Source organism: Thermobia domestica, chromosome 5 (genome assembly GCF_964235325.1).
Source record: "Thermobia domestica chromosome 5, izTheDome1.hap1.1, whole genome shotgun sequence".
Lineage (NCBI taxonomy): Eukaryota > Metazoa > Arthropoda > Insecta > Zygentoma > Lepismatidae > Thermobia > Thermobia domestica.
Genome location: NC_137458.1, coordinates 296122778 through 296148902, shown reverse-complemented (window position 1 = coordinate 296148902; position 26125 = coordinate 296122778). Strand labels below are relative to the sequence as shown.

The following is a 26125-nucleotide window of genomic DNA, read 5'->3' as shown; positions in this document are numbered from 1 at the left end:
CTGCAGCCTGCTGGGTGGAAGCGCTCGGTGACTCGGTCACTTGAAGATTAGAAAGGGTAAGGGATAGGTGTTGAGAGTATTATGGAATTAACTTAAATTTTGTTTGGTATGGGACAACCTAAAAATTCATTTTCGGAAACGTGGTTTGGACTTCTTTAATGATTGGCTTAATGTTCTATGAATTCAATAGCTTTTAATAGTGTGTTAAAAGAATATCTTAAATAATAGTATATGCGTGGAAATTTTTGCTGGTTTGGTAAGTAGAGTGCTATATTCTACCAATTTGAAGAATTGGGCTTGAACTTGGTACTGTGCTGGGGAATGAAGGGAGGACGAATTATTTAACCTCTTTTAGCAGTGGAAGGAGATTTGAAATTTATTCGCCCTCTCATTATTTTCCAGAACCGTGCATAAGATCCCCAATTCTTAGGTTTGGATCCCATTATATTTAGTTCGTATCTCGCATGCCGGGTTCGGATCCCAATAACCATTTAATATGGCAGAGCGTAATTTTTAAGGTGGAATTTTTCATAGATGAAAATACGAGTTAAGACAAGAGTGGACGTATTACTGGTAATTACTAACCTAACAGAGAAATATTGTAAGTTTTGGGAAAGAGAAAAGCAAAAATTCAATACTTGGAAACAGTTTGTCAATGAGTACCATTAATAAGTTAAATTTCAATACTTGGAAACAGTTTGTCAATGAGTACCATAAATTTTCACTACTTGGAAACAGTTTGTCAAGGAGTACCATAAAATTTTCAATACTTGGAAACAGTTCGTCAATGAGTACTGTAGAGGAGGTTAAATTCAGTATTTGGGAACAGTAAGTCTATGTGTACGGGAAATATTGAATCTTTTGGAAGTAATAATACTTGTCGGGTAAATTTATGTTTTACTGTTTTGGATATTTTCTTGAATCTTTGGAAATTTAATGTTAATCTTTCGTGTTATTACTTGTTCGAAAGTTTTTGAAGAAGTTGAAAAATTTAAACGATTTTCTTCGGGTTTTGGACATTTATTGTTATTGTTAGATATATATTTGGTTTTTAATAAATTGTTCCAGTTGAATTTTGAGAGTTTACCTATATTTCCTAGTCAAAAAGTAAGCTTAATCGCCATCAGGAAAAAAAATATTTCAGTGTTTTTACTCTGCAATGCCAAAACAAGAATCGGGGAACGGCTATCCCGTCAAGTGTACTTGTGATTGATTTGTATGCAGGTAAAGGAAGGAATTGTGTCTGGTTATTGGGCAAGGTTTGACTTTTACCTGTAGACAAGTTAATCGCGGGACCACGGTTGTATGTGTATGCATACAACATTACAATAGATAGATAGATAGATAGATACTGTATAATAATTACTATGTGGTTATAAATACATATGGTTAGTTGCTTACCTGAAACATTCCCTCCACGATCTTAATAAAGACAAGCCCATAAAAATCAGCCTTCGCGATGATTGGATTAAGCAATGTAAGCATAGCACTACCACCAATTGCAATACCAAACACCCAGTTCCCTCCAATGCGTACTGCGAGCCATCCACTAGGAATCGATGTTACGACATATCCGTAGTAGAACGCTCCCAACACCAAGCTTTGTTGCTCTTTATCCCAATCAAACTCAGGTCTCTGTAAGAAGATTGATGTTATCATTTATTAAAATACATTCTTGTGATTCAAGTGTGACGCCAACAGATGGCGCCATGTATCTTTTATGTTGAAATTAATTTTAGGGAGTCTTGAAATTATTATTTGTATCACTGTTAGGAGTATGTGATATTTAGTGTTAGGAAAAACACGAACATAAGTAAATATAACATTATTCAACATTTTTTCAAACTTGTTGAAATGAACAGGTTTTTTTTGTTTGTTTGTTTGTTAATATGAAAATAATACTCAAAGTATTGATTAACTCTTGCCTTCAAGATAGTAGCACTATTGAGCTGAGTGAGGGAAGTCCCTCATGTTAAACTATGCACATTTGTGGGGAACTGCATTTTCCAATTTCTTCGATGAGAATTCACTAAACTTTTCACGGTTATATGGAAAGGTTCTAACGTTCAGATTTTAATGAAAACCAGTTGTGAAAGGACTAGCTCAGGAGAGTAATGCTCCCGGAAGTAGGAACGAAAATCACAGTTCTGGTTGGTTTGCGTTATCTATGGCTTTGCCACGTTGCATTCAAATAGCGGAATTCAGACGATTGTTGTTGTCAGTCTTGGTGGCCGAGTGCGCAGTTCGTTGTGAGACGCGGTGTAGTGCACCTCGTGTGTGAGCTCCGCTGTAACTAGGTTATACCTTCGCCTTGATGGCCTTTGTGTTTGATACATTTTCAGTAGTGTGTCTGTCAGTGTACCTAACCCGGATTTCTGCATAGTTTTGTTTAGTGAATATTAGTTGTTGTGTCACTCTACGATAGTTTTGTACCACTTACAATGAATGCTTTACGTAAAAATACAGTTAGAATTGCATTTGACAAGATGACGCGTACTATCAGGCCCAGTGTAGCCAGGATACAGGCTTGGTTAATTACCGAATTGCAATTACATATTCAGGATATTGCAGCGATTCAACTTCATAATGAGGATTATAGTTTGTACATCAAGTTTAAATGTCAAGATCACGTGGACACCTTTCTTCGTCAGCACCCGGAAACCATGAATTTTGAGCATGAAAATGGCACAATAAGTCAAGTACACTTGTCTAGTGCAAGTATATAATATACCCGTGTACGCATATTGGATCTCCCCATGGAAATCACTAATGATGAACTTAGTGCAGTGCTTCGCCCCTATGGACAAGTGATACATGTCACGGAGGAAATGTGGTCCAGTACGTTACCATTTCCAGTTTATAATGGCAATAGACTCGTTCAAATGATTTTAGGGAAACATATTCCCTCTAAAATTGTGGTTCGTGGGTGTCGTGCTAGTGTCATGTATCAAGGTCAACCGCCCACCTGCTTTATTTGTCTGGCCCCGAACCACGTCGCAAGTGCGTGTCCACGGAAAGTTAAACCCCAGTTGATATCTACTTCAGCTCCCACTGCATTTAAGATGACTGAACTTTTCAGTGGTAAGATGCCGACAACTCCTAGTTATTGCCCTTCTTCACCCGATTTACAGTTGGCAACGGTTTCTACTGCCCAACCAATGGTTCTAGAGAGCACCCCCTCCCCTTCGGCTCCTAATTTACAGGATGAGAGGAATTTTCCCCTCAAAAGTGAATCTCTTCAGTCAGCTGTATCCGAGAAGCAGAGTAAAGAGGGCAGTGCCCCTCATGCTACCTCCAAGATGATTCCCACTACTGCAACGACCCTGTCATCTGACCCTGTAGCGCCCCAGAGGGCCCAATCCCTGGCAGGCTACAGCTAAGCTTGATTGCCCAGTGCCGGAGCACTGAGATGATAAATATATAGTACGGGTCGCCACCTGTGATCATGCTATGACACAGGAGAAGAATAGCAAAAGATGCTAACACTGTATAAGATTGCGCTAAATCCACGCGTTAATAAAAGAATGAGAGAAAAAAAACTTTTAGTACAACGGTAAAACGAATCCAACCTGTGCGAGACTGCCCCCTGTACACTCTACGAATGCACAGAACACAGCCCTTCCCTTGTGTTGTGATTTCCTTACCTCTTTGAAGCGTATGAGAATGCCAAAGCTGAAATACAAGACTGCGGAGTTAATTTCGCAAAACATAACACTTATGGTAGGGTGTTGCAACATTTTATTTGACTTAAAAACATTCACAGATTTAGAATAAGGGATCTCACCAATTACTACACCAAAATTATACTGAAGTTACCATTGAGACTGCTTTCTGAGATAACCCTGCAATGTTATACTTAGTGACTTGCTCAGTTACTTAACTGAATAAACTCACACCTATCATATTGCTATACTGTAATTGAAAATAATGATATGGGATTCAACACTCATATGAAACAAAATATTGGAACATATATATATATTTTTTTTATAAAATTGCATAACGAGTAATATGACACTAACAGATAATAGGATAAATGGCTCGAGCAAACGTAGATTTACTTACCACGACTAGTCGGGTTTACACTAATTATGTAATATTCAGAAGTATAATATGATGCACTTACTAGTAACCACCATAGCAGTAAGGAACCCCAAAGAAACATCATGCTAGATAGGTTCTCGCTACATAGTATGTAAACATAAGACAAGTGACTCGTCCTAAATGAATGAGGACATGAATGTAAATAAAAGGGTGGACAAATTAGACAAGTGTAAATATTAGACATTATAAGTAAAACGGACAATGCATTGCTGAACGTCAGCGCCGATCAGGATGCTAGGTACAAGTGAGCATCATAATTATACAGACGTAATGCTCTGACTAACAAAACCCATGTAATCTTCAAGTAGTGGCGTGTTTGGATAAAACCTGAGAGGAAACGACTGTAAAGTGATCCATATAAGTTGACAAAAGTAAATGCCACACTAACTTTAAGTGGAGAGACAAAAGGATCACCTATCGAATCAACTTGTGCTAGACGGCCAGGTGTCTCCTACATACGGAAAGCACACTCCTGCTTCCGACAGTGATAAACTCAATACACAGCAGTTACTTAAACAATCATGTAGCTAGTGGCGTTCCTATAGCTTACATCAGCATTGATAAGTGCAAACAGACAATCGTCGAAATTACATTCTTAAGACGGGCATCAGCAAATCCACATACGGGCGCTATGCAATTACGATTCCAATGAATCAGCAACCGAAAAGATAATTCTGTACAAAGCAGAATTATGGTCAGCCTGCTACGAAGGCGGGCACACACAACACAGGGTACTTACCCTTCTGACAGGTATAAACGAGCAGAGACTACTATACCTTCCCTAAATGCACTTGCACTATTAACGGAACACATTTCCAACTGGACACAGAAGAAATACACACTAACTGCTATTCAAAACGCATACGATGCACAGAAACTGAGACAGAATAACTGATCACTGTTGTGGAGAACTTCCATTAAGCTATAACGTCTAGAAGATAGGACATGAGGAGAATTCTTCGTCTTGCACACAACCCGATCTGGGCAGGCGAGAGCTGGGGGGCATCGTCGCCAAAAATAAACACACCGATCCTGATGCTGACAATCCATGACGTTCACTGGACAGTTTAACAGACAAGGAAGATACAGTATATATTGTGAATATCAACGGAGATTTGAATGATAAATAGCACTATTATAACATCGTACTGAGAACATATTAATTGAACGCTTCGTAAGAGACACAAATAGTGTATTGATGAAAGTTAAACGAGTAGATATCAAATCTTATGGATAGACACTTCAAACTGTAAGCCTATGTACAAAGTTCCACTCCAACTTCTTGGGAGAATGCTGAATTCTCGACTTCTTAAGTAGTCACTCGGGAGTACTGGATCACAAAGGTCACCAGGTTACGTACAATCACATGGCTAAACAGCACAAGCAAAATTAGCAGGAACGAGTGATAAACCTGTATCCGTACTTGCCACTCGAATAAATCACAATGATGACAATGTTCTGGATTCCATTTCCGGAATGTCATATTTCCACTGGCAAATTTACCATAAACTCCTGATGCTTCCATATTACATAAAGGCACGGATATTTCTAAATGGGACAGATGAGGAAAGTACTTACTTCTGATACGCTTCATGGACATTGTGAATGAGTTGGGGGGCCCCGCTGCTAAGAATTTAGTTGAACATTAGATACATCATTTCTGACTGCAAGTAAAAATATGGTTCACTGAAAAACATGATGAGCAGTCCACTCTGAGAATGTTATTCACTAGATATTTGAATATGCAGAAGTAACCGAACAGAGCCAACTTAAAACATACACCTACACAAAGATGATTCACGTGGCAGCCTGGGCTAAAAGCATATCCCAACTACATTCGGAATTTCATACTATGCTAAATAGTGGCACACTTGCCAAAACCTGTGAAACAGTTCCTTGAAGCATAAAGTGAAGCACACACATTATTAAATGTGACGATGGCGGCTGTAAATTAGAGATTTGACATAGTTTATCAACGCGCACCAAACTAATCATGCCATGATGTCTTCATGTTCGACTTTCAGTACCCAGAATCCCTTGCGCGAACCCGCGAACATGATGCTTCGGCAGGGTTGCCAAATACAAAAGGATTACAAGAGGTAAGTTACAACTTGTACTAATAATACAATTGTAGAATCATTTACAATGGGGCGTTACAACCTCGCCCTGGTTGAAGAAAAAAAAACTTTGACCAAATAATTTTTTTTTATAAGTACGTATTCACCAACAATTCCTGGCGCTTCTCCAGAGAACAGTTGAACAACTTCACATTATCTAAATTATGAGTACCAATCCACTCATTATTTAAATTAACCAAACTTACTGCGTTATTTTCTACACCTATGACCAAAAATGGACCCAAATACTTTAAGAAAAACTTGCTAATGGTCTTATCCATCATAGAGCTATGCTTCTGATTTTTTACGAAAACAAGATCACCAATTTTAATTTCGACACCTTTAGTTTTCACTTTAGAATCATTTTTCTTGAGACTTTTCTTTGTATTTAACAATACTGACTGATGTCTAAACTCATAGTCTACTTCACCAAACTCTGAAGGCCAATCTAATTCTTTCTTGAAATTATCTAGAGCTGAGAAATTAAGAAAAAGCTCTGAAGGAGCGTAACCAGTAGTAAGAGATATAGAATTATTTAACAATGACTGAATCTCTGATAATTTTTGACTCCATTGAGTATGGTCTTTGTTAATAAATACTCTTAACAAGCGAAAAACTTCTGAATGATATCTTTCTACAGGATTAGATTTTGGATTATACGGGCTCAACAACAAATGTTGAATGCCATTTCTGCGACAGAAACGACGCCACAGGCAACAAACGAACTGTGCTCCCCTGTCCGTAATGAGTTCCTGGGGAATAGGATAATGGTAAAAATACCTTTTAGTAAAAATGGAAGTGATCTCTTTAGCATTAGCATTCCTTACTGGATACAACACAAGAAATTTACTATAGACATCTAAGACAGATAATATGTAAGAATAAGAGTTACTCTTTGGTAAACGCCCTATAAGATCTACACTTAATTTACTGTGTGGGCAGTCAGCTTCCACATGGCAAATTTGATGTACCTTGGCCTGTGAACATGGTTTAGTTGTTGCACAAATTTCACAATCATTTATAAATTTAGCAATATCACGCTTCATATTCGGCCAATAGAAAAGTTTTCTACAATGTAAGTAACATTTCCTGGAACCAAAATGGGCTTCCTTATGAATTTCGTCTATTACTACATAAACTAAACTTTTAGGAATAATTAATTTCCAAACATTAGATTGCTTAACATACACTAAGCTTAAATGTTTACAATAATTTGAATTGCCTTCTTCCAATTTAGTTAAACATTTACTAACAAAAGCATCATTCTGTTGTTCTTTAGACATTAGCTGTAAGAAAGAAGATTGAGTTAAATTTCTAAATACAACATTCACCATGTACATATAATCCTGAAGCTTTAGTAATAATCTAGTGGTTCGAGCATCTAGATTACGTATAGTTTTAAGATGCGTTATGGCCTTGCTGTCTGTATGGACAACCGTTTCTCTACCAAGAATATAATCTGCGAATCTCTCACACAGAAATACTACTGCTAATAATTCTGTCTGGAAAATAGACAATGACATTTCAGTGGGCTTAATACGTCTACTGGCATAAGAGATAACTCTAAATTCGTCACCTTCGAACTGACCAATATATCCTCCAATAGCTATGGCAGAGGAATCTGAAAAGATGTGAAAAGTTTTACCCATGTCAGGCAATGCTAGGGCAGGAGGAGAAATTAACTCTTGCTTTAACAGTTCAAAAGCTTTCAGTTGCCTTGGGCCGAACTGAAATTTCACTTCCTTGCGTAGAAGATGCACTAAATCTTCGGTTAATTCGGCGTAATTGTTAATGAATTTGCGACGCCAATTGGCTATGCCCAAAAATTGACGTAGCTGCTTACGAGTTCTTGGCACAGGAAAATTTCTAATAGTTTCATTCAGCTTGGAGTTGACTTTAACTTCTTGGCCAGATATGATATGTCCTAGGAATAACAGTTCGGGAAACAGAAATCTACATTTACGAAAATTTAAAGAAAAGTTTAACTTGTTTAACGTATACAGAATAAATTCCAAATGCTCGAAGTGTTGTTCTATAGAGGGGGAAAAACAAAGAAGGTCGTCTAAATAACAAGAGACAAAATGTTTTGTGGACAGGTCGAAGATACTGTTCATAACGAACTGAAACAAACTGGTAGCAGATTTCAGTCCCATCACTAGATAACGAAAACAATATTGTCTTCCTTCAAATAAGAAAGCTGTCTTCTCATAAGATTCTTCTTCTAAGGGTAGACAATAATATCCATCTTTACAATCAAATGAAGAAAACACCATAGAACCTTTGAGACGAGCTAATATATCTTGTATGGGCTCCATTCGCACGTTAGCAGATATTACCTTTCTATTCAGGTGCCTTAAATCCAATGTGGGTCTAATAGACTGCTTGTCTGCCTTGTAGACGCAGTGCACCGGGTTTAAATACAGTGACAATCTCTCTTCAATGACTCCCCATTCTAACCACTTTTGCAAGAGTCTTCTAAATGGTTCTCGCATTGAGTAGGCTATCGGGTATGGCTTGCACACCACTGGCTCGTTATCGGTAAGTTCGATCTTCAGCGGCTTTATCTTTACCGGCCTAGGCCTCTCAGAGAATAATTCTCGGTACCGAATTAATAAATCTACTAATCTTAACTTAACATCTTCCGTTAAATCAGTTCTGGACAAAATAGTACCTTGAATTTCGCTCACGGGCACCAAATAATCATCTTCTTGGTTCACTTCTTGTATTAAAGGTTCTGGTTCCATTGAACTTATCCATAAGGAGTTCAGGTTCAATTTAGCTGGCTTGCCATCGAGATCTTTGAATGTAAGGATGCGGTTAGAAAAGTCTACAACACAACTGTATTTATTCAGGAAAGGAGTTCCTAGGAGAACGTCTGACTTCATGCCTTCCACAATGAAGAAAGAAACTTCGAGAACATGACTAGAGAATTCTAGATATAAAGTCTTTTGGCCTTTAACTCGGTGCTTATTATCACCCACGAAGGCTTGCAGAGTTACGTGCTTGGCTGGCACTAGCTTGGCGGTGGGTAACACTTCTACAATCCTTTTCCAATTATCATAACTCAAAAGGTTAGCTTCGCACCCACTATCAATTATACAGGATAGGGATAAGCCTGCTATCTGGCCTGACAGATAACGTGACTTTACGAAAGTGCTATTTTCATTGACACTGTCAAGAGAATTTTCATTTAAAATAAAATAAACTTGAAGAGGAGACTGAGTGAACCATGTACCGTTAGTTCGGTTAGATAATATAGCTTCTGGTCGCTTACTACAATCTTGGGGGCTCCAGGCGACCGATCAGGAGTCTGCCCTGTTAATTTAAAGTTGTATTACATTGAGCATAAGGCTCAGAGACAGTTTGTGAATTTACATCCATACTTTCATGATTATTCCTAAAATTAGGACAATGATTACAATTACAACAAGATGAAATAGGTTCAGCCTGTTCACAAGAATTTCCTGACTGATTGTTAGTGTTTCTAGCAAAACCATTGTTAATGTTACGATTTCTAACGTTAACCCTTCTAACATTACGATTATTCTGTCTAGCTTGAAAACCATTATTACCTTGTCTATTAGTGAAATTATTACTACTATTGTTATTATTACGGTTACCAAAACCAAACCTTCTTCGGTTATTACGCCTGAAATTGACATTATTGTTATTATTGCTATTACCAGGAGGATTATTGCCTAGGTAATCCTTTACGTTAGCATATCCCACTTGAGCCCATTTCTCTTTAGTGGTTACCTTATTCTCAGAATTGGAATTTACACTAGAGCTACCTTGTTCATTATTGTTTTCATTGATCATAGTAGTGGCGAGATTAACATCAAAATGCACATTGCGCTTCTTACTCTTACTAGGAGGATCATTGTCATTACCTGCTTTACGTTTAAAACTAAATGACTCTAAAGACACCAGAGGGCTGTTTAATAGCTTAGTTTTATCGGGTACTTCTAGCCGCATTAGGCGCTCAGCGAGCTCAGAAACAGAAGTGATTTCTACTTGACTTAAAGTAAACTGATACTCTGGAGGTAGGGTATCAATTAAATAATCCACTAATTCTATTTGTGACATGTTATTCTTGAGCATTCTTAAACCTTTAGAGAGTTTCCACACAAACTCAGAAGCTTTTCCGTGAATGCTGGGGTTATACTTGGTGGACAACAAATATCTCCACTGAGCCCTACAAACTTTTGGATTGAGATACTGCGACAAGAAGAGACGTTTAAAGTCATGATATGAATGAATTTGATCTGAGACCTGCGAAATCCAACAAGCAGCAGAGTCTTTCATAGCTCTCATAGCAACTAACACTTGATATTCGGGATCAAGATTCAACAACTTAAAATTCTGTTCTAATTGTTGCAAGAAATCAAGTGGGGAAATCTCCAACACATTACCTGTAAACTCAGGGAAATGACTTAAGTCAGACAAACGTAATGATTTTAAACCGTGACCATTATTATTATTATTACCGTTAATGTTAGACAGTGAATAACCATTGGACAAGAAAGAGGGGACATCTGGCTCCAAGGTGGAAGTTCTTGGGTAGGCAGAGTCACCTCGACCGACGCTGACTGACGAAACACAAGGCAAGTCATTCCTATCTTTAGCATGCTGCGAAAGAAAAGGGTTGAATAAATTATTTCGCTCATAACTAGGAAAACCATCAGCTTTCCGACCGTTCAAATCTTTGTCATGACTAGGCTGGAAATGAGTGCAATGACTATGCGGCATACCATGAGCAGAAGCAGTGGAAACACAACTAGCATTGTTAAAGAAATGCTGTACCTGGGACAGATTGACTTTGGCAGGGCGAAGACAAGAGGTAGTGGTTACTGAAGTAGTTCCAATCAAAGGACTAGAAACAACCACTGGAATATCAGACTGACTACTGCCCTCACAAGTACTAGGATTAACAAAACCTAAAAATCTTTCAAAGTCTGTGAAGTGTCTACGCTCCACGTTTACAACATCAGAATTGAGCTGGTTACTTTGCTCTTCCACTTCTTCGTCATAATCTTGATCAAAAAGGCTATCAACCTTCTCCTTCAAGGCTTCAAGTTCGTCCCGTAGTCCTAAACAAGAGTTGCTGGTCTGGTGGATTTCTTTAACCTGGGTAGACAACGCTTCCACTTGACGCTTACACATACTATTGTCCCTTAAACAGTTGAGTAAAGTTTCTTCCTGAGATGCTAAATTCTCATTCACCACTTCCAACTGATGATTCAATTCCGCCGTGTTATTTTCTAATTGGTTACTCAAGGCTGCTATACGAGCATCCTGCTCTTTGATGTGACGATCCACAGTGTCCTTCAGCTCAGACATTTCCTTTCCTACGACTTCGGAAATTTCAGTAATCACCGTCGCTTTAACCTGCGATACTTCTTCTGTTACTGCTGATTTTAATTGGGAATTTTCGTTGGCTACATCCAACCTTAACTGTGTGGTTTCTTCAATCACCTTTGACTTCAGCTGCACGGCTTCTTCTGTCACAACCACTTTAATGGAATCTATTTGGGCAGTGAGCTGCGCTAGCAGCTCAGAAAAATTGGAAGCAACACCAACTTCACTACTACTTCCACTTGGACACTTTTCTACTAAAGATCCAGTGTTTACATCATCTATTTCAATAGTATTATCTGCTAAATCAGGAGATTGTACCAAACATGAATTACAATCCCACGAAACATTGGGCTTGCCCTTCTCGGCAAAAGCTTCCTCACTTAAACCTGAACACTGTTTACAGTACCAAGTATTACAAGATGTACACTCTAATAAAGTGCCTGAATGGCCACACTGACGAGCTTTCCTCTTAGACTTGTTCATTCTGGCACTAACAGTTTAACACATGCACTAAGATTAAAAGAATACACTGAAAAAATAGTTTATTCGACGTTAAACACTCAATTGACTTTTACTTCACTGATATATGACGCGGGTCCCCAACCCAATTCGACAATGTCAATAAAGAGCGCTGCACCTCACCTACGATGAAAGTTGACTTAAGACAGTAAGACTTTTTTTTTTCGGAAAATTCAAAGATGACGGTAGCCATCTTCGGAAACTAAGAAATATACAGAATGTACAAGATACTGATAAACAAGATTGCAATACGATGCCAACAAAATTCTATATAGAGAAATAAAAATAGAAATCACTAGAACACAAGAAAAATCAAAAGGTACCAGCTGATATCCTGGCGATCAGGTCGCCAAAAACAAACAAACCGCTGTAGCGCCCCAGAGGGCCCAATCCCTGGCAGGCTACAGCTAAGCTTGATTGCCCAGTGCCGGAGCACTGAGATGATAAATATATAGTACGGGTCGCCACCTGTGATCATGCTATGACACAGGAGAAGAATAGCAAAAGATGCTAACACTGTATAAGATTGCGCTAAATCCATGCGTTAATAAAAGAATGAGAGAAAAAAAACTTTTAGTACAACGGTAAAACGAATCCAACCTGTGCGAGACTGCCCCCTGTACACTCTACGAATGCACAGAACACAGCCCTTCCCTTGTGTTGTGATTTCCTTACCTCTTTGAAGCGTATGAGAATGCCAAAGCTGAAATACAAGACTGCGGAGTTAATTTCGCAAAACATAACACTTATGGTAGGGTGTTGCAACATTTTATTTGACTTAAAAACATTCACAGATTTAGAATAAGGGATCTCACCAATTACTACACCAAAATTATACTGAAGTTACCATTGAGACTGCTTTCTGAGATAACCCTGCAATGTTATACTTAGTGACTTGCTCAGTTACTTAACTGAATAAACTCACACCTATCATATTGCTATACTGTAATTGAAAATAATGATATGGGATTCAACACTCATATGAAACAAAATATTGGAACACATATATATATATTTTTTTATAAAATTGCATAACGAGTAATATGACACTAACAGATAATAGGATAAATGGCTCGAGCAAACGTAGATTTACTTACCACGACTAGTCGGGTTTACACTAATTATGTAATATTCAGAAGTATAATATGATGCACTTACTAGTAACCACCATAGCAGTAAGGAACCCCAAAGAAACATCATGCTAGATAGGTTCTCGCTACATAGTATGTAAACATAAGACAAGTGACTCGTCCTAAATGAATGAGGACATGAATGTAAATAAAAGGGTGGACAAATTAGACAAGTGTAAATATTAGACATTATAAGTAAAACGGACAATGCATTGCTGAACGTCAGCGCCGATCAGGATGCTAGGTACAAGTGAGCATCATAATTATACAGACGTAATGCTCTGACTAACAAAACCCATGTAATCTTCAAGTAGTGGCATGTTTGGATAAAACCTGAGAGGAAACGACTGTAAAGTGATCCATATAAGTTGACAAAAGTAAATGCCACACTAACTTTAAGTGGAGAGACAAAAGGATCACCTATCGAATCAACTTGTGCTAGACGGCCAGGTGTCTCCTACATACGGAAAGCACACTCCTGCTTCCGACAGTGATAAACTCAATACACAGCAGTTACTTAAACAATCATGTAGCTAGTGGCGTTCCTATAGCTTACATCAGCATTGATAAGTGCAAACAGACAATCGTCGAAATTACATTCTTAAGACGGGCATCAGCAAATCCACATACGGGCGCTATGCAATTACGATTCCAATGAATCAGCAACCGAAAAGATAATTCTGTACAAAGCAGAATTATGGTCAGCCTGCTACGAAGGCGGGCACACACAACACAGGGTACTTACCCTTCTGACAGGTATAAACGAGCAGAGACTACTATACCTTCCCTAAATGCACTTGCACTATTAACGGAACACATTTCCAACTGGACACAGAAGAAATACACACTAACTGCTATTCAAAACGCATACGATGCACAGAAACTGAGACAGAATAACTGATCACTGTTGTGGAGAACTTCCATTAAGCTATAACGTCTAGAAGATAGGACATGAGGAGAATTCTTCGTCTTGCACACAACCCGATCTGGGCAGGCGAGAGCTGGGGGGCATCGTCGCCAAAAATAAACACACCGATCCTGATGCTGACAATCCATGACGTTCACTGGACAGTTTAACAGACAAGGAAGATACAGTATATATTGTGAATATCAACGGAGATTTGAATGATAAATAGCACTATTATAACATCGTACTGAGAACATATTAATTGAACGCTTCGTAAGAGACACAAATAGTGTATTGATGAAAGTTAAACGAGTAGATATCAAATCTTATGGATAGACACTTCAAACTGTAAGCCTATGTACAAAGTTCCACTCCAACTTCTTGGGAGAATGCTGAATTCTCGACTTCTTAAGTAGTCACTCGGGAGTACTGGATCACAAAGGTCACCAGGTTACGTACAATCACATGGCTAAACAGCACAAGCAAAATTAGCAGGAACGAGTGATAAACCTGTATCCGTACTTGCCACTCGAATAAATCACAATGATGACAATGTTCTGGATTCCATTTCCGGAATGTCATATTTCCACTGGCAAATTTACCATAAACTCCTGATGCTTCCATATTACATAAAGGCACGGATATTTCTAAATGGGACAGATGAGGAAAGTACTTACTTCTGATACGCTTCATGGACATTGTGAATGAGTTGGGGGGCCCCGCTGCTAAGAATTTAGTTGAACATTAGATACATCATTTCTGACTGCAAGTAAAAATATGGTTCACTGAAAAACATGATGAGCAGTCCACTCTGAGAATGTTATTCACTAGATATTTGAATATGCAGAAGTAACCGAACAGAGCCAACTTAAAACATACACCTACACAAAGATGATTCACGTGGCAGCCTGGGCTAAAAGCATATCCCAACTACATTCGGAATTTCATACTATGCTAAATAGTGGCACACTTGCCAAAACCTGTGAAACAGTTCCTTGAAGCATAAAGTGAAGCACACACATTATTAAATGTGACGATGGCGGCTGTAAATTAGAGATTTGACATAGTTTATCAACGCGCACCAAACTAATCATGCCATGATGTCTTCATGTTCGACTTTCAGTACCCAGAATCCCTTGCGCGAACCCGCGAACATGATGCTTCGGCAGGGTTGCCAAATACAAAAGGATTACAAGAGGTAAGTTACAACTTGTACTAATAATACAATTGTAGAATCATTTACAATGGGGCGTTACAACCCCTCGCCCGACTGTAAACAGCCTGAAGTGTCTATTAACCAAGAAGCACATGTGACTCCCCCTGTTGTATTAGAGCCTCCGTTACAGCCAGTGAAAAGTGAAAACGTGTCAAAGAAAAGGAAAACAAAAGTATCTACTGAACGGAATGACGTAACAAGTGCTTTATCCGTGTGGCCTTCTAGTGCAGTGTCTTCCCTCACTCCAGCAAATGGTGAAAACAATGTTAGCCAGTGAATTCGTAAACAAACCATGTTTCAAGTGTTTATATCGTTTTGCGATCTTACACGTTTCAGACACGAGACCAACAACACCCCGCACAGCTCTTCTCTCTCTTTTTTTTTCAAGGTTGATAGTTTCACGGTCTGGTAGTAATTTTGACTCTAAAGTAAGATTTACGTAATAGTGCCTGCGATACGAAAGCTTTATTTACATTGTCTTCTATTATATGCTGTTATATAGGTTGTTTACAAATGTACCGTCTGTTAAGAAACGTACCAGCGAGGTCATTTCCTTTCTTTTTGTTTCTGCTGTTCCTGTGCGCTATATCCGGGTCAATGCAAGAAGTTCGTAAGCCAAATATTCAATCATTTCTTACCTTAAATTTGAATGGAATTCAAAGTGATGCTAATCGCAATCTTTTACGAAGTTTTATCAACCAAACATCGACTGACTTTATTTTATTACAAGAAGTGGCGTTTGCAGAATTTGACTTTTTACCCCAATATATTGCATATGTCAATATAGGACCAGCGCACCGGGGTACAGCTATATTATGTAAACGAGGTATAGAGGTCTCAAATGTTATTCATTTGCCGTCTGGCAGGGGTATTAGCATTACTTGTGACAATATTACAATCATTAATATTTATTCGTATTCTGGCACTAATAATCGAATAGCACGGGAACAGTTTTACTCTACTGAAATCTTACCATTATTTCCGAATGTTCCGAATAACAATACTTACAGGCGATTTTAATGCTGTCTCTAGAGCAATTGATACCACGGGAAAGTTTATTCCATCACCTGCCCTACAGCAGCTAGTTTCATCAATACCTTTCAAGGACGTCTGGGTCCACCACCGGCGAGATCTCCAATTCACTTTTAAAAATTCTACTATGAGCAGTCGGTTGGACCGAGTTTTGGCAACCACTAATCTAGTATCCTCCATCACTGATATTCATTTGAAATTAGTTCCGTTCAGTGATCATGCCGCAGTAATCTGGACATGTAAATTTGTGCTAGGTGTTTCTACAACCTATGGAAAAACAGCTTGGAAATTGAATACTCAATTACTTACTGACGCCGACACGAAATGTTTGTTTAGAACTAAATGGACGTACTGGATCCGCCAACGTCACTACTACCCGACACTAAATGACTGGTGGGTCAAATATGTGAAGCCTAAAATAAGAAGTTTTTTTTCAAATGGCAAGGAGCTGAAAAGAAACGAGACCAGCGTGACACCCTAGCGTATCTTTACAGAGCGCTGCATGAACTTTGGATCCTGCCCAGCTCTCCGCAAAATATGATTGCAATTCATAAAATGAAGGCATGGATAAAACAACTTCATGCTAATGAGGTACGCAAATATGTTCATACCCTGACAGACGGAGACTGTCTGCCCGATGAACACATTACATTTTATCACTATATGGCGAAACATAAACGTCGTGTTGGGAAGGTGATTGACACCCTGAATCATAATAATACCAAACTTACGGCCCTCCCTGACATTCAAAAAGTTTTCTTTGACCATTACACAACGTTATATGCTGCTACTACCGACCCTCCCCAAGGGTATCACGATTATTTAAATTTGTTGCTCCCACAATTATCAGCGGCTGATAATCAGACATTAACTGTACCACTAACAGAAGCGGAAATACTTCACACGCTTAAGCAATGTAATCCTACCTCATGTCCCGGGAGTGACGGTTTGCCGTATGCACTCTATCAACAGTATTGGGATATCATAGGCGTGGATATGGTAACATTATATAATGAACTCTATGCTACTCCGCACTTCCTTCAAAATGATGGTCATGTGATCTTTATTCCTAAGTCTTCTGATGCCAACACTGTCACACAATATAGGCCAATCACCTTGCTCAACACCGATCTCAAATTGTTAAGTAAAGTTCTAGTGCGACGCCTCAAATCAATATTTCAAGACAAAATTAGTCCATTTCAGGCTGCTCTCAATCCACATAAGAATGTTTATTATGCGCTGACCAAGATTCGGGATGTTGTAGGTTATTTTACGTTTAATAGAAAACCGGCTTGCCTTATATCCCTTGATTTTCAAAATGCATTTGATCGATTATCTCATGCCTTTCTGTTTGCTGTGCTACGAGCGTATAATTTTCCGGAAGTTTTCCTTAACTTTCTCACTCACATTTATAGCACAGCCACGGCTAAGCTTCAAATAAATGGTTTTTCTACTGCTCCCATTCCATTACGGAAAGGAGTTCGTCAGGGGTGCCCGATTTCCATGTTTTTGTTTGGCCTCGCACTAGAGCCTTTATTATATAAGTTAGCTGCATATATACAACCTGAGCTGAATGACCTGCAAAATATATCGGTTACTGCCTTCGCAGACGATGTTAGCCTTAGCTGTACCACTCTACAACAATTTCACTATATTATTGACCAATTACAACAATTTAGTGCTCTTAGTGGCGAACTGCTTAATTTACAAAAAACGAAAGTGTTGCCCTTTCATTCTTGGACTATGGACGGCATACCCCTACCATTTGCCAACATTGAACTGGTTACGAAAGTGAAAATCCTGGGCATAACGTTTTCTAATTCAGCCAGTTTACAGTATGAACATATTTGGGATCCTCTCATTCAAAACCTACGAATGCTCAGTCTAAATCACAAATTGCGCAACTTAAACCTAATTCAACGTATTTGGTACATCAATAGTTATTTATGTGCTAAATTGTGGTACTCCGCTCATATATATCCCATTAGTGATTTGTATGTTCGTAAAATAAATTCCCTGATTGGTTGGTTTCTGTGGGCAGAGCATTATTTTCGTGTCAAGAGTGACACTGTTACCCTACCCCTTGCCCGTGGGGGCTTGAAACTAATATCAGTCAGAGCTAAATGTACTGCATTCTTTCTAGCCAATAATTATAAACAATTTCAAGTTACTGACCAAATCACCCACCAATGGATTTCTTGTTGGATCTCTTCCCTCCCTGCACCTAATCCTCCTAATATAATGTCACTCAAACAGGCCCCGGTGTATATTCAACACTGCGTGCAAGGTTGGTCCTATGTTCCTATCTCTGATCCTACCAACTACTCCCATATCCGCTTTCTCTCCACACACTTCCACGCACCTCTTTGCAGTAATATCGTTCTGCGTATCCAAATGAAATTTCCAACAAAAAATTGGTCCAGAATTTGGTTCAATATTCATAACACCACGTTGACATCAGCGGTCGTGAGTGTCTGGTATACGATAGTAAATGAGCTCGTACCTACTCATGTTAAGTTAAAACGTATTAGTGTACTCCCTACGGATATGTGTCAACACTGTAATCAGGAAGACACGCTAGAACACAGATTGACGTTGTGTCTTCACTCTTCTTCTATCTGGGCTAAATTACAACGCTTTGCCGAGAACCTGCACATAAGTTTGATCATAATTATGCTTTGTTTCCAGACTATAAGTTTTTTCCGCTCACGAAAAACAATAGCGTCACATGGTTAATTGGTCAAACGATTTTTTATCTTATGGACACATATCCGTATGGAAATGAATATGCATATGTGCTGTTTCTTAAAACTGCTTGTAAACAATTTTCTGTGAATGTAGCTCACAAATATTTTTCAAATTATTTACGTATACTATGTACTGAATATCTGTCCTAAGCTGTTTTAGCTTCATGTAACTCTTCTGCAAATAGCAAATAAAAAAAAAAGTGGGCTAGCACTGTATGCTAGTAACGAAAATGTCTTTTGTCGTGAGTTCAAACCCGGCCCGAGGAATTTTGTAAACATTTTTTTACATTTTTATAATACTTTTTAAATTAAAATAATACGAAAATAATACTCAAAAATGTGATTTACTTACTTTTGTGCAGATAAGTAGTAGTAGTAGTAGGAACGGGTTAGAAGTCCCGCAGGGCACGTTTTGTTGCCCTTGTACTCCATGATATAAGGCTAGTTTTGCTCCCCTTGATAGATTTTGTGACCAACTTAAAACAACTGACTAGGATAGCGCGTAAAACAGCAGGCTAGAGTAGCGCGCGAAAAAACGTACTTCCGGGAGTATTACTCTCCCGAGCGGGTCGTGTTGTGAATGCTCCAAGAGCATTGGTAGAACGAACTTAAAAAGAATTATTTTTTTTTTCGAAATGTATCGTATATGAAATTGTATATTAAATTTATTTGATTAACTAATAACGATAATTATTGAATCAATAACTGGTATATTGTTATTGAATCAATATTGGTATTGATCAACACTAATATCATCTCTCTATGTCTTACAGTTCCCGAGATATGGCTCCTTAAATCTCTCGAAATCGGAACTCTTTTGGCCAATATCTTGGGAACGGTACGAGTGACGCGAAAAATTCCCTCTCTTTTGATGCTCTATCGAATGGAGAGCTCAAATTTTTTTAAAAAATCGCAAATAACGAACAGATTAACACACACTAACAGACAGAGAATTAAGTAACGAAGTTTTTAAAATATGTATACAAAGGTTTATAACCTCACAAACAATTTATCACGTTTGATCCTTTCAAATATTTAGGATCAATATTAACAGACGAAAATCATATTCACGAAGATATTAAATATCGACTAAAAGCAGGGAAATCGTGTTACTATTCGGTTCAAAATCTCTTGTCGTCGCGAATTCTGTCGAGGAATTTGAAGCTTAAAATATATAAAACGATAATCATGCCTGTTGTTCTGTATGGTTGCGAAACATGGTCGCTTACTCTGAGGGAAGAACATAGACTGAAAGTATTTGAGAACAGGATCCTGAGAAGAATATTCGGACCCAAGAGGAACGAGAATGGGGAATGGCGGAAGCTTCATAACGAGGAACTACATAATTTATACGGTTTACCCAACATTGTTAGGGTCGTCAAGTCTAGGAGGCTTAGGTGGGCAGGTCATGTAGCTAAAATGGAAGAAAGTAGAAACGCTTTCAAAGTCTTGACTGGTAGACCCATAGGAAAACGACCATTAGGAAGACCTAGGCGCAGATGGGAGGATAATATTAAGATGGATCTCGCAGAGATTGGAATACAAAGTAAAAACTGGATGCAATTAGCTAAGGATAGAAGTCAGTGGAGAGCTTCTGTGAACGCGGCACTGAATCTCCGGGTTCCATAGGCCATAGAGTTAGTTAGTTAGATCCTGTATCATGATATACGCTGTTTAAGGAAATTTTTACACGTTAACAGAAGTCGTTAAACTGGAATATTTGCACGTTAAGATTTATATAGTAACAATTTTCATAATGAATCGTGAGCTCGCTCAGCTCAGTTTTGTCATTCAAATGTCATTGCTTGTGATACAATAAAGTAAAATTATAGAATGTAAAATATGCAGTACAACCGTATCTAATACTGATCAGGGTTATGCCTCATATTCAAACTACTCACTTGGCTCAGTGGTAGAGCGTTTACCTCTGGTGCTTGGGGTTCAGGGTTCGATCCCAGCTCCCGCCAAGTGAACTTTGTGGTGCACAAACACCGTGTGCGTGAGTTTTCTCGCGATTCTCCCGTTTTCTTCCACCTTCTTCATTCCACCATCTCATTCATTCCTCATCATCACCGTCTCCTTTAGCCTAACTAGGTATGGTTCGGTCTCGGTATCGTCTCGAATTAACGAGACGAGACCGAGACGGACTTTTATATACCGAGACCGAGACGGACTTTTATATGCCGAGACCGAGACGGACTTTTATATACCGAGACCGAGACGGACTTTTAGACGAGACCGAGACAGACCTCTATAAATCGAGACGAGATCATGGTCAGTCTTGATAGTCTCGGTCTCGTCTCGAATATTGATAGTTATTTTGCCTTTACTCAAAATTTGTTTCGTTGCTGTATGAGATAATGTGGCATCGGTTGACTGATGTACCTGTACAGCGGCGTATTTAGGAGGTAGGTATCGGGCTCAAGCACCTCCGGAAATAAATTTGTAATCATTTTTTCGCATTGCACGTACAACACAAATATTTGTTACCCGTTCATCAAGCCTCTCCCGAAACAAGATCCACTGCTGTTGTATATAATCTCTCTCTATCGATCTATCTATCTATCTATCTATCTATCTATATATATATATATATATATATATATATATATATATATATATATATATATAATCCTCGTCGCCAAAAATGCCTTTACATCGCCGTGACGGGTATGTGACCGCGCAGTACTCTAAGGAAGGGATGGTTGCATAAGAAATTGTGATTAATTTTGAAGAGTTTTTATTTTGACTAGGGAAATAACGTAGGTATAGGGAGCAAAGGCATAGATTAGAAGCATCAGCGCACTGTCCTCTCTGAAAAGATTCGTATTCTCAGTTTTTCAATTTACTGTCTTATATGTTAAGATAATAACTGTTAACAGCTGCTACTAGCGCTTTTCACTCTTCAGGACTTTAATACATGTTTGCAGGACACTTTTCTAGGTCCTAAATGTGTGCGTGAATTATTTCATTCCTCTCACTGTAATTATTTGAGAATGGAAACTGATTACGATGAACGTGAATATGTTTTGCTGTCGTAAAGCAAGGACCGTAATAAATGTAGATAAGGTTCTTATTATTATACAAAACACAGAAGTATTTATTCCGTGTATAGAACAATATAATACAGTAACTAAGAAACATCATAATCACTTACGCCCGCATGATTTTTTCCAACGGGGGAGGGCAAAATACCGATAGAGAGTTTTCATTTTATTGCCCTATATATGTTAAGTTAAAATCCATAACATTAATATTGATAGCGTATATCGTCTTTCGCCGCTGTAGCCCATTAGTCAGAACATTCATCTCCAGACATGATGTCGAGAGAATAGAAAGAAAGAGATATGAACAGTGGCGTAATTAATTTTACTGCGCCCTGGATCGATCGATTTTGATTTACTCATACTCCACCAGGCCCCCCTGTCCAAGATATTTCAGTTGCTACCTTATATATAGGGTTCCATGACAGAAGGGCAGACAAAAGGGCAAACACAGAAAGGCCCGAGTCAACACGGCCCGCGACATAAGGGACCCGCTACAAAAGGGCCAGACCAAAAATGCCCCGCGTCAAGTGTCCGGGTGGAAAGGTCTCTGCAACAAAATGGCCTGAGTCAAAAGGGCCCGAATCAAAACGCACCTAATAAAAAGAGCCCTGGCCAAAAGGATCACACAAAAAACAACCTGAGTCAAAAATTTGTACGTCAAAAGGGCCCGTGTCAAAAAGGGGCCCCGCTACAAAAGGGCCCAAGTCAGCTATGCATCAAAAGGGACCGAGTTAAAAGGTCTCCGCAAAAAGGGCCCGAATCAAAACGACCCATATCAAAAGGGCCGGGTCAAAAGCGTCCCAAGACAAAAGAGTCCTAGTAAAAAGGGAACTGCCTCAAACAAGCCCGGGTCAAAGGGGGCCACACTACAAAAGGGCACGGGTTAAAACAGCCAGGCGTCAGCTGGGCCTGAGTCAAAAGCGCCTCGCGTCAAAGTGGCACAAGTCAGGAAGGTCCCGCGTCAAAAGGGCCCGGTAAATACGGTTTCACGGGTAAAAAAACTTTAATTAAAGCAAGATTGGAGATCAAGCATGCATAAGGGTTTTGTCTCCTGTTAGTAAATTGAAGTGTTTGTGCGAAAGAAGGAAATATATATGTGGTTATTAGTAACAAATAGGAAATTTGAATGGTGATATTAGTTTTGTTTGCTTGTTGATTGGTTTGCAACAATCGCTTTCGCTTAAGTCGTTCTCCAAGAATGTTTGCTTGCACTCCCGTCATAGACTGGGTGTATTAGGGTCTAGGCCGCGGTTACCTTGGAGGGCCCTCAGACTATAACACCAATTTCTAAAATATCGTACAATCAGTGGTGCAACCAGCTATGAGCTCGGGGACTCATGTCTCCCCGAATCAAACCTGGTCTATCTTATACAGCCGCGCTGCAGACAAATTTCGGTGAAATTTCAAAATAAATCAATGGATAAATGAATATTGATTTAAGTCAAAGCACTGTCGAAAGGGAAATACACAGAGAAAACCCCTACATTAATTTCTTAGAGTAATAAATGTTAGTAAAGAGTGCGTCATTTTATGCAAAAACAAAGATGTACAAAATAATAATTATCGTGCAAATTTTAAAACTTCTAACCGTTGATAATAGGGAATTTGTGAATTGGAATTTTCATTTTAAGGTTTTTTAGCAAGTTAATAATAAGGATAACTAAATTGCTTGTAATGAGAAGAATTCAAACTTTCAATTTTGTCCATATCAAATGGTGCAGCACGTCGTGTGCGGACTACTGTATTAGATATTCTTGTCTCCTCCTGAAATAAATTCCTGGTTGCGCCAGTGCGTACAATGAATGTATGCGATGATCCATCGCGTTAAGTAGTGGTAAATTCGTTGTTACATGATAGTTTTTGCAAGCTATGATTTTTTATTGGTCATTGGAAATTTGATGTCATAGCAAGCACAGGATTTCCAGAAACAAACTTTCAAGAGAATATTTTATAATTATTATTGTATTGCCACACGGGTGTCTAAAAAGTCCCCTGACTTAGGATAACTCTGTTATTATCAGAGTTACAACAAAATGTAAGAGGAGATACCGTCTTCAAGTTTTTAATAGACAGTAACTTCATTCATTTATGTTCTGGGTCCAGGTAAATGGTAACGTTGCATTTTCATGTAACATTATGTGCATATAGAGCGTACAGCCCGAACGGCTTGTCCGATTTGAAAGATTTTTGCACTTTAGATTGAAAACCTTATATTTGGAGACGGTTTCCCCTCCTACATTTTGTTGTAACTCTGATAATAAGAGAGTTACCGTACGTCATGGGAATTTTGAGACATTCTGTATAGCAGCTGAAACACTAAATAAATAATAGCTAATAGCTTTTTACTATGGAAAGAAGAGAACAGCTTACTGAAAATTGTAACAAACAACTAATAATAACTTTTGACTCTGGAATGAACACGACGTTTTACTGAAAATGAAAAACATTGCTGAACAACTAAACAACTAATAATTTTACAACGTTAAGATTCTTTTCAGTTCAGATTATGAGTGGCAGAGTTCCTGAATAACTTCGTTCACAAACACTAAATTTAACATATCTCTTTCCATTTTCATTAGTAAAAGTGTGTCCAAAATGTACTAACACAAATTAGCTCTGAAATTTGTTTACTCTCTAACTTTAACTTTGAGAAGCACCTTTCACATGTCACTTGTGTGCATGGTAGAGACAACGCATGTTTGTATGCAATGTATAAATTATTAAAACAACTAGACTGACAGAAATTGGTACAAAATTTTCCCTGCATAAGACAAAAATTTTTTACACAATGTGTTTCTAGCATCATTATCACTCTTGCCGTGAATCCCGTCCAAAATGTTCCATCTCCCATAGCATGCTCAGATGCATAATCATCATCTTCTTCGTCTACGGATTCAGGGGCACCATTCTGTTCATGACCATCAAAAACCAGAACGTTTTGTGACAGAATACACGACAAAGAACTGCTGGAGCTCTTTGTATATTTCCTACTATTTTATATTGTTTTTTCGTAAGAACTCTGAAAGCTCCTGCAGAGACACCATTCTTCCCAATTTCCGAAAAGTGCTTGGGATCCAGCATTCGGAGTTCATTTGGCTGCTGAAAGCTATCACTGACTCATGTAACAGCTGTATTCAGAATTTTCGTTGAAGTTTTTTATTCTGAATAAATCATTTTCACTTATATTTAAGTTCTTTTCCAGTTCAACTGCCGCAAGCTCTCCTGACATTTTCTTCTTCTTTAAGATTCTTCTGGGCGGAAAGTCTTTTTCCATTGCTATCTCTACACCAGATTGCACAAGCTGTTGTTTTTTTTCACACAAAATATTCTTGTATTTTCGTAAAGCTTAAACAGACATCTTTTTCCTCTATTTTCTTCTGAAGCTGCTGCAGCAAATTGTCTACAAGTCCCCAGGTTGTACGATAGTCCAATCCGTGAGACTGTAGGTATTTTGAAACATGCTTCGTTTCTGTAAACAAGTCCTGAAACACAAAGCACATCATTACAGTGTTAAATTCTGTCAATTTATTCAGTAAAGTTTAGCTTGAAATGTTGATTTCGCATTAAAACTCCTGTCCTGTACATCATCATTGAGGAACAATAAAAATGAAAGAAATCTTGATGATGATAGACAGTCGTCTCGTCTTGGCTTCATGTTTCGTAGCGAAACTCGTTACTGTCGACTACCGCATTCAGTGCCTTGTTTTTGCTCCACAATCGTGTTGCACCAACTTGTTGAACTTTTCGTAGTTTGTCATGTCCCTCGTGGCTTGCATCAATCATTTTCTTCCAAACATTCTTTCTTTAGTAGTATTCAAACATAACACGGCACTTGTTTCAACCACACCAAATAAATTTGCAGCTTCAGGGATCTACTCAGTCTAATTTGTCATAACCAAATTAAGAGCATGAGCCATGCATTGGGTGTAAATGATTTCAGGATTATCC

At 38.5% G+C, this 26125-nt stretch overlaps 1 protein-coding gene across 1 annotated transcript in view; it reads right to left on the bottom strand.

The window, feature by feature from the left end:
* The window catches only part of LOC145684923 (sialin-like), a 270897-nt gene that overhangs the window by 154629 nt on the left and 90143 nt on the right, over positions 1 to 26125 (bottom strand). The window contains exon 4 of the mRNA XM_081757275.1: positions 1402 to 1635. Coding sequence (XP_081613401.1) covers positions 1402 to 1635 — 234 coding nt within the window. The remainder of the gene's footprint in view (positions 1 to 1401; positions 1636 to 26125) is intronic.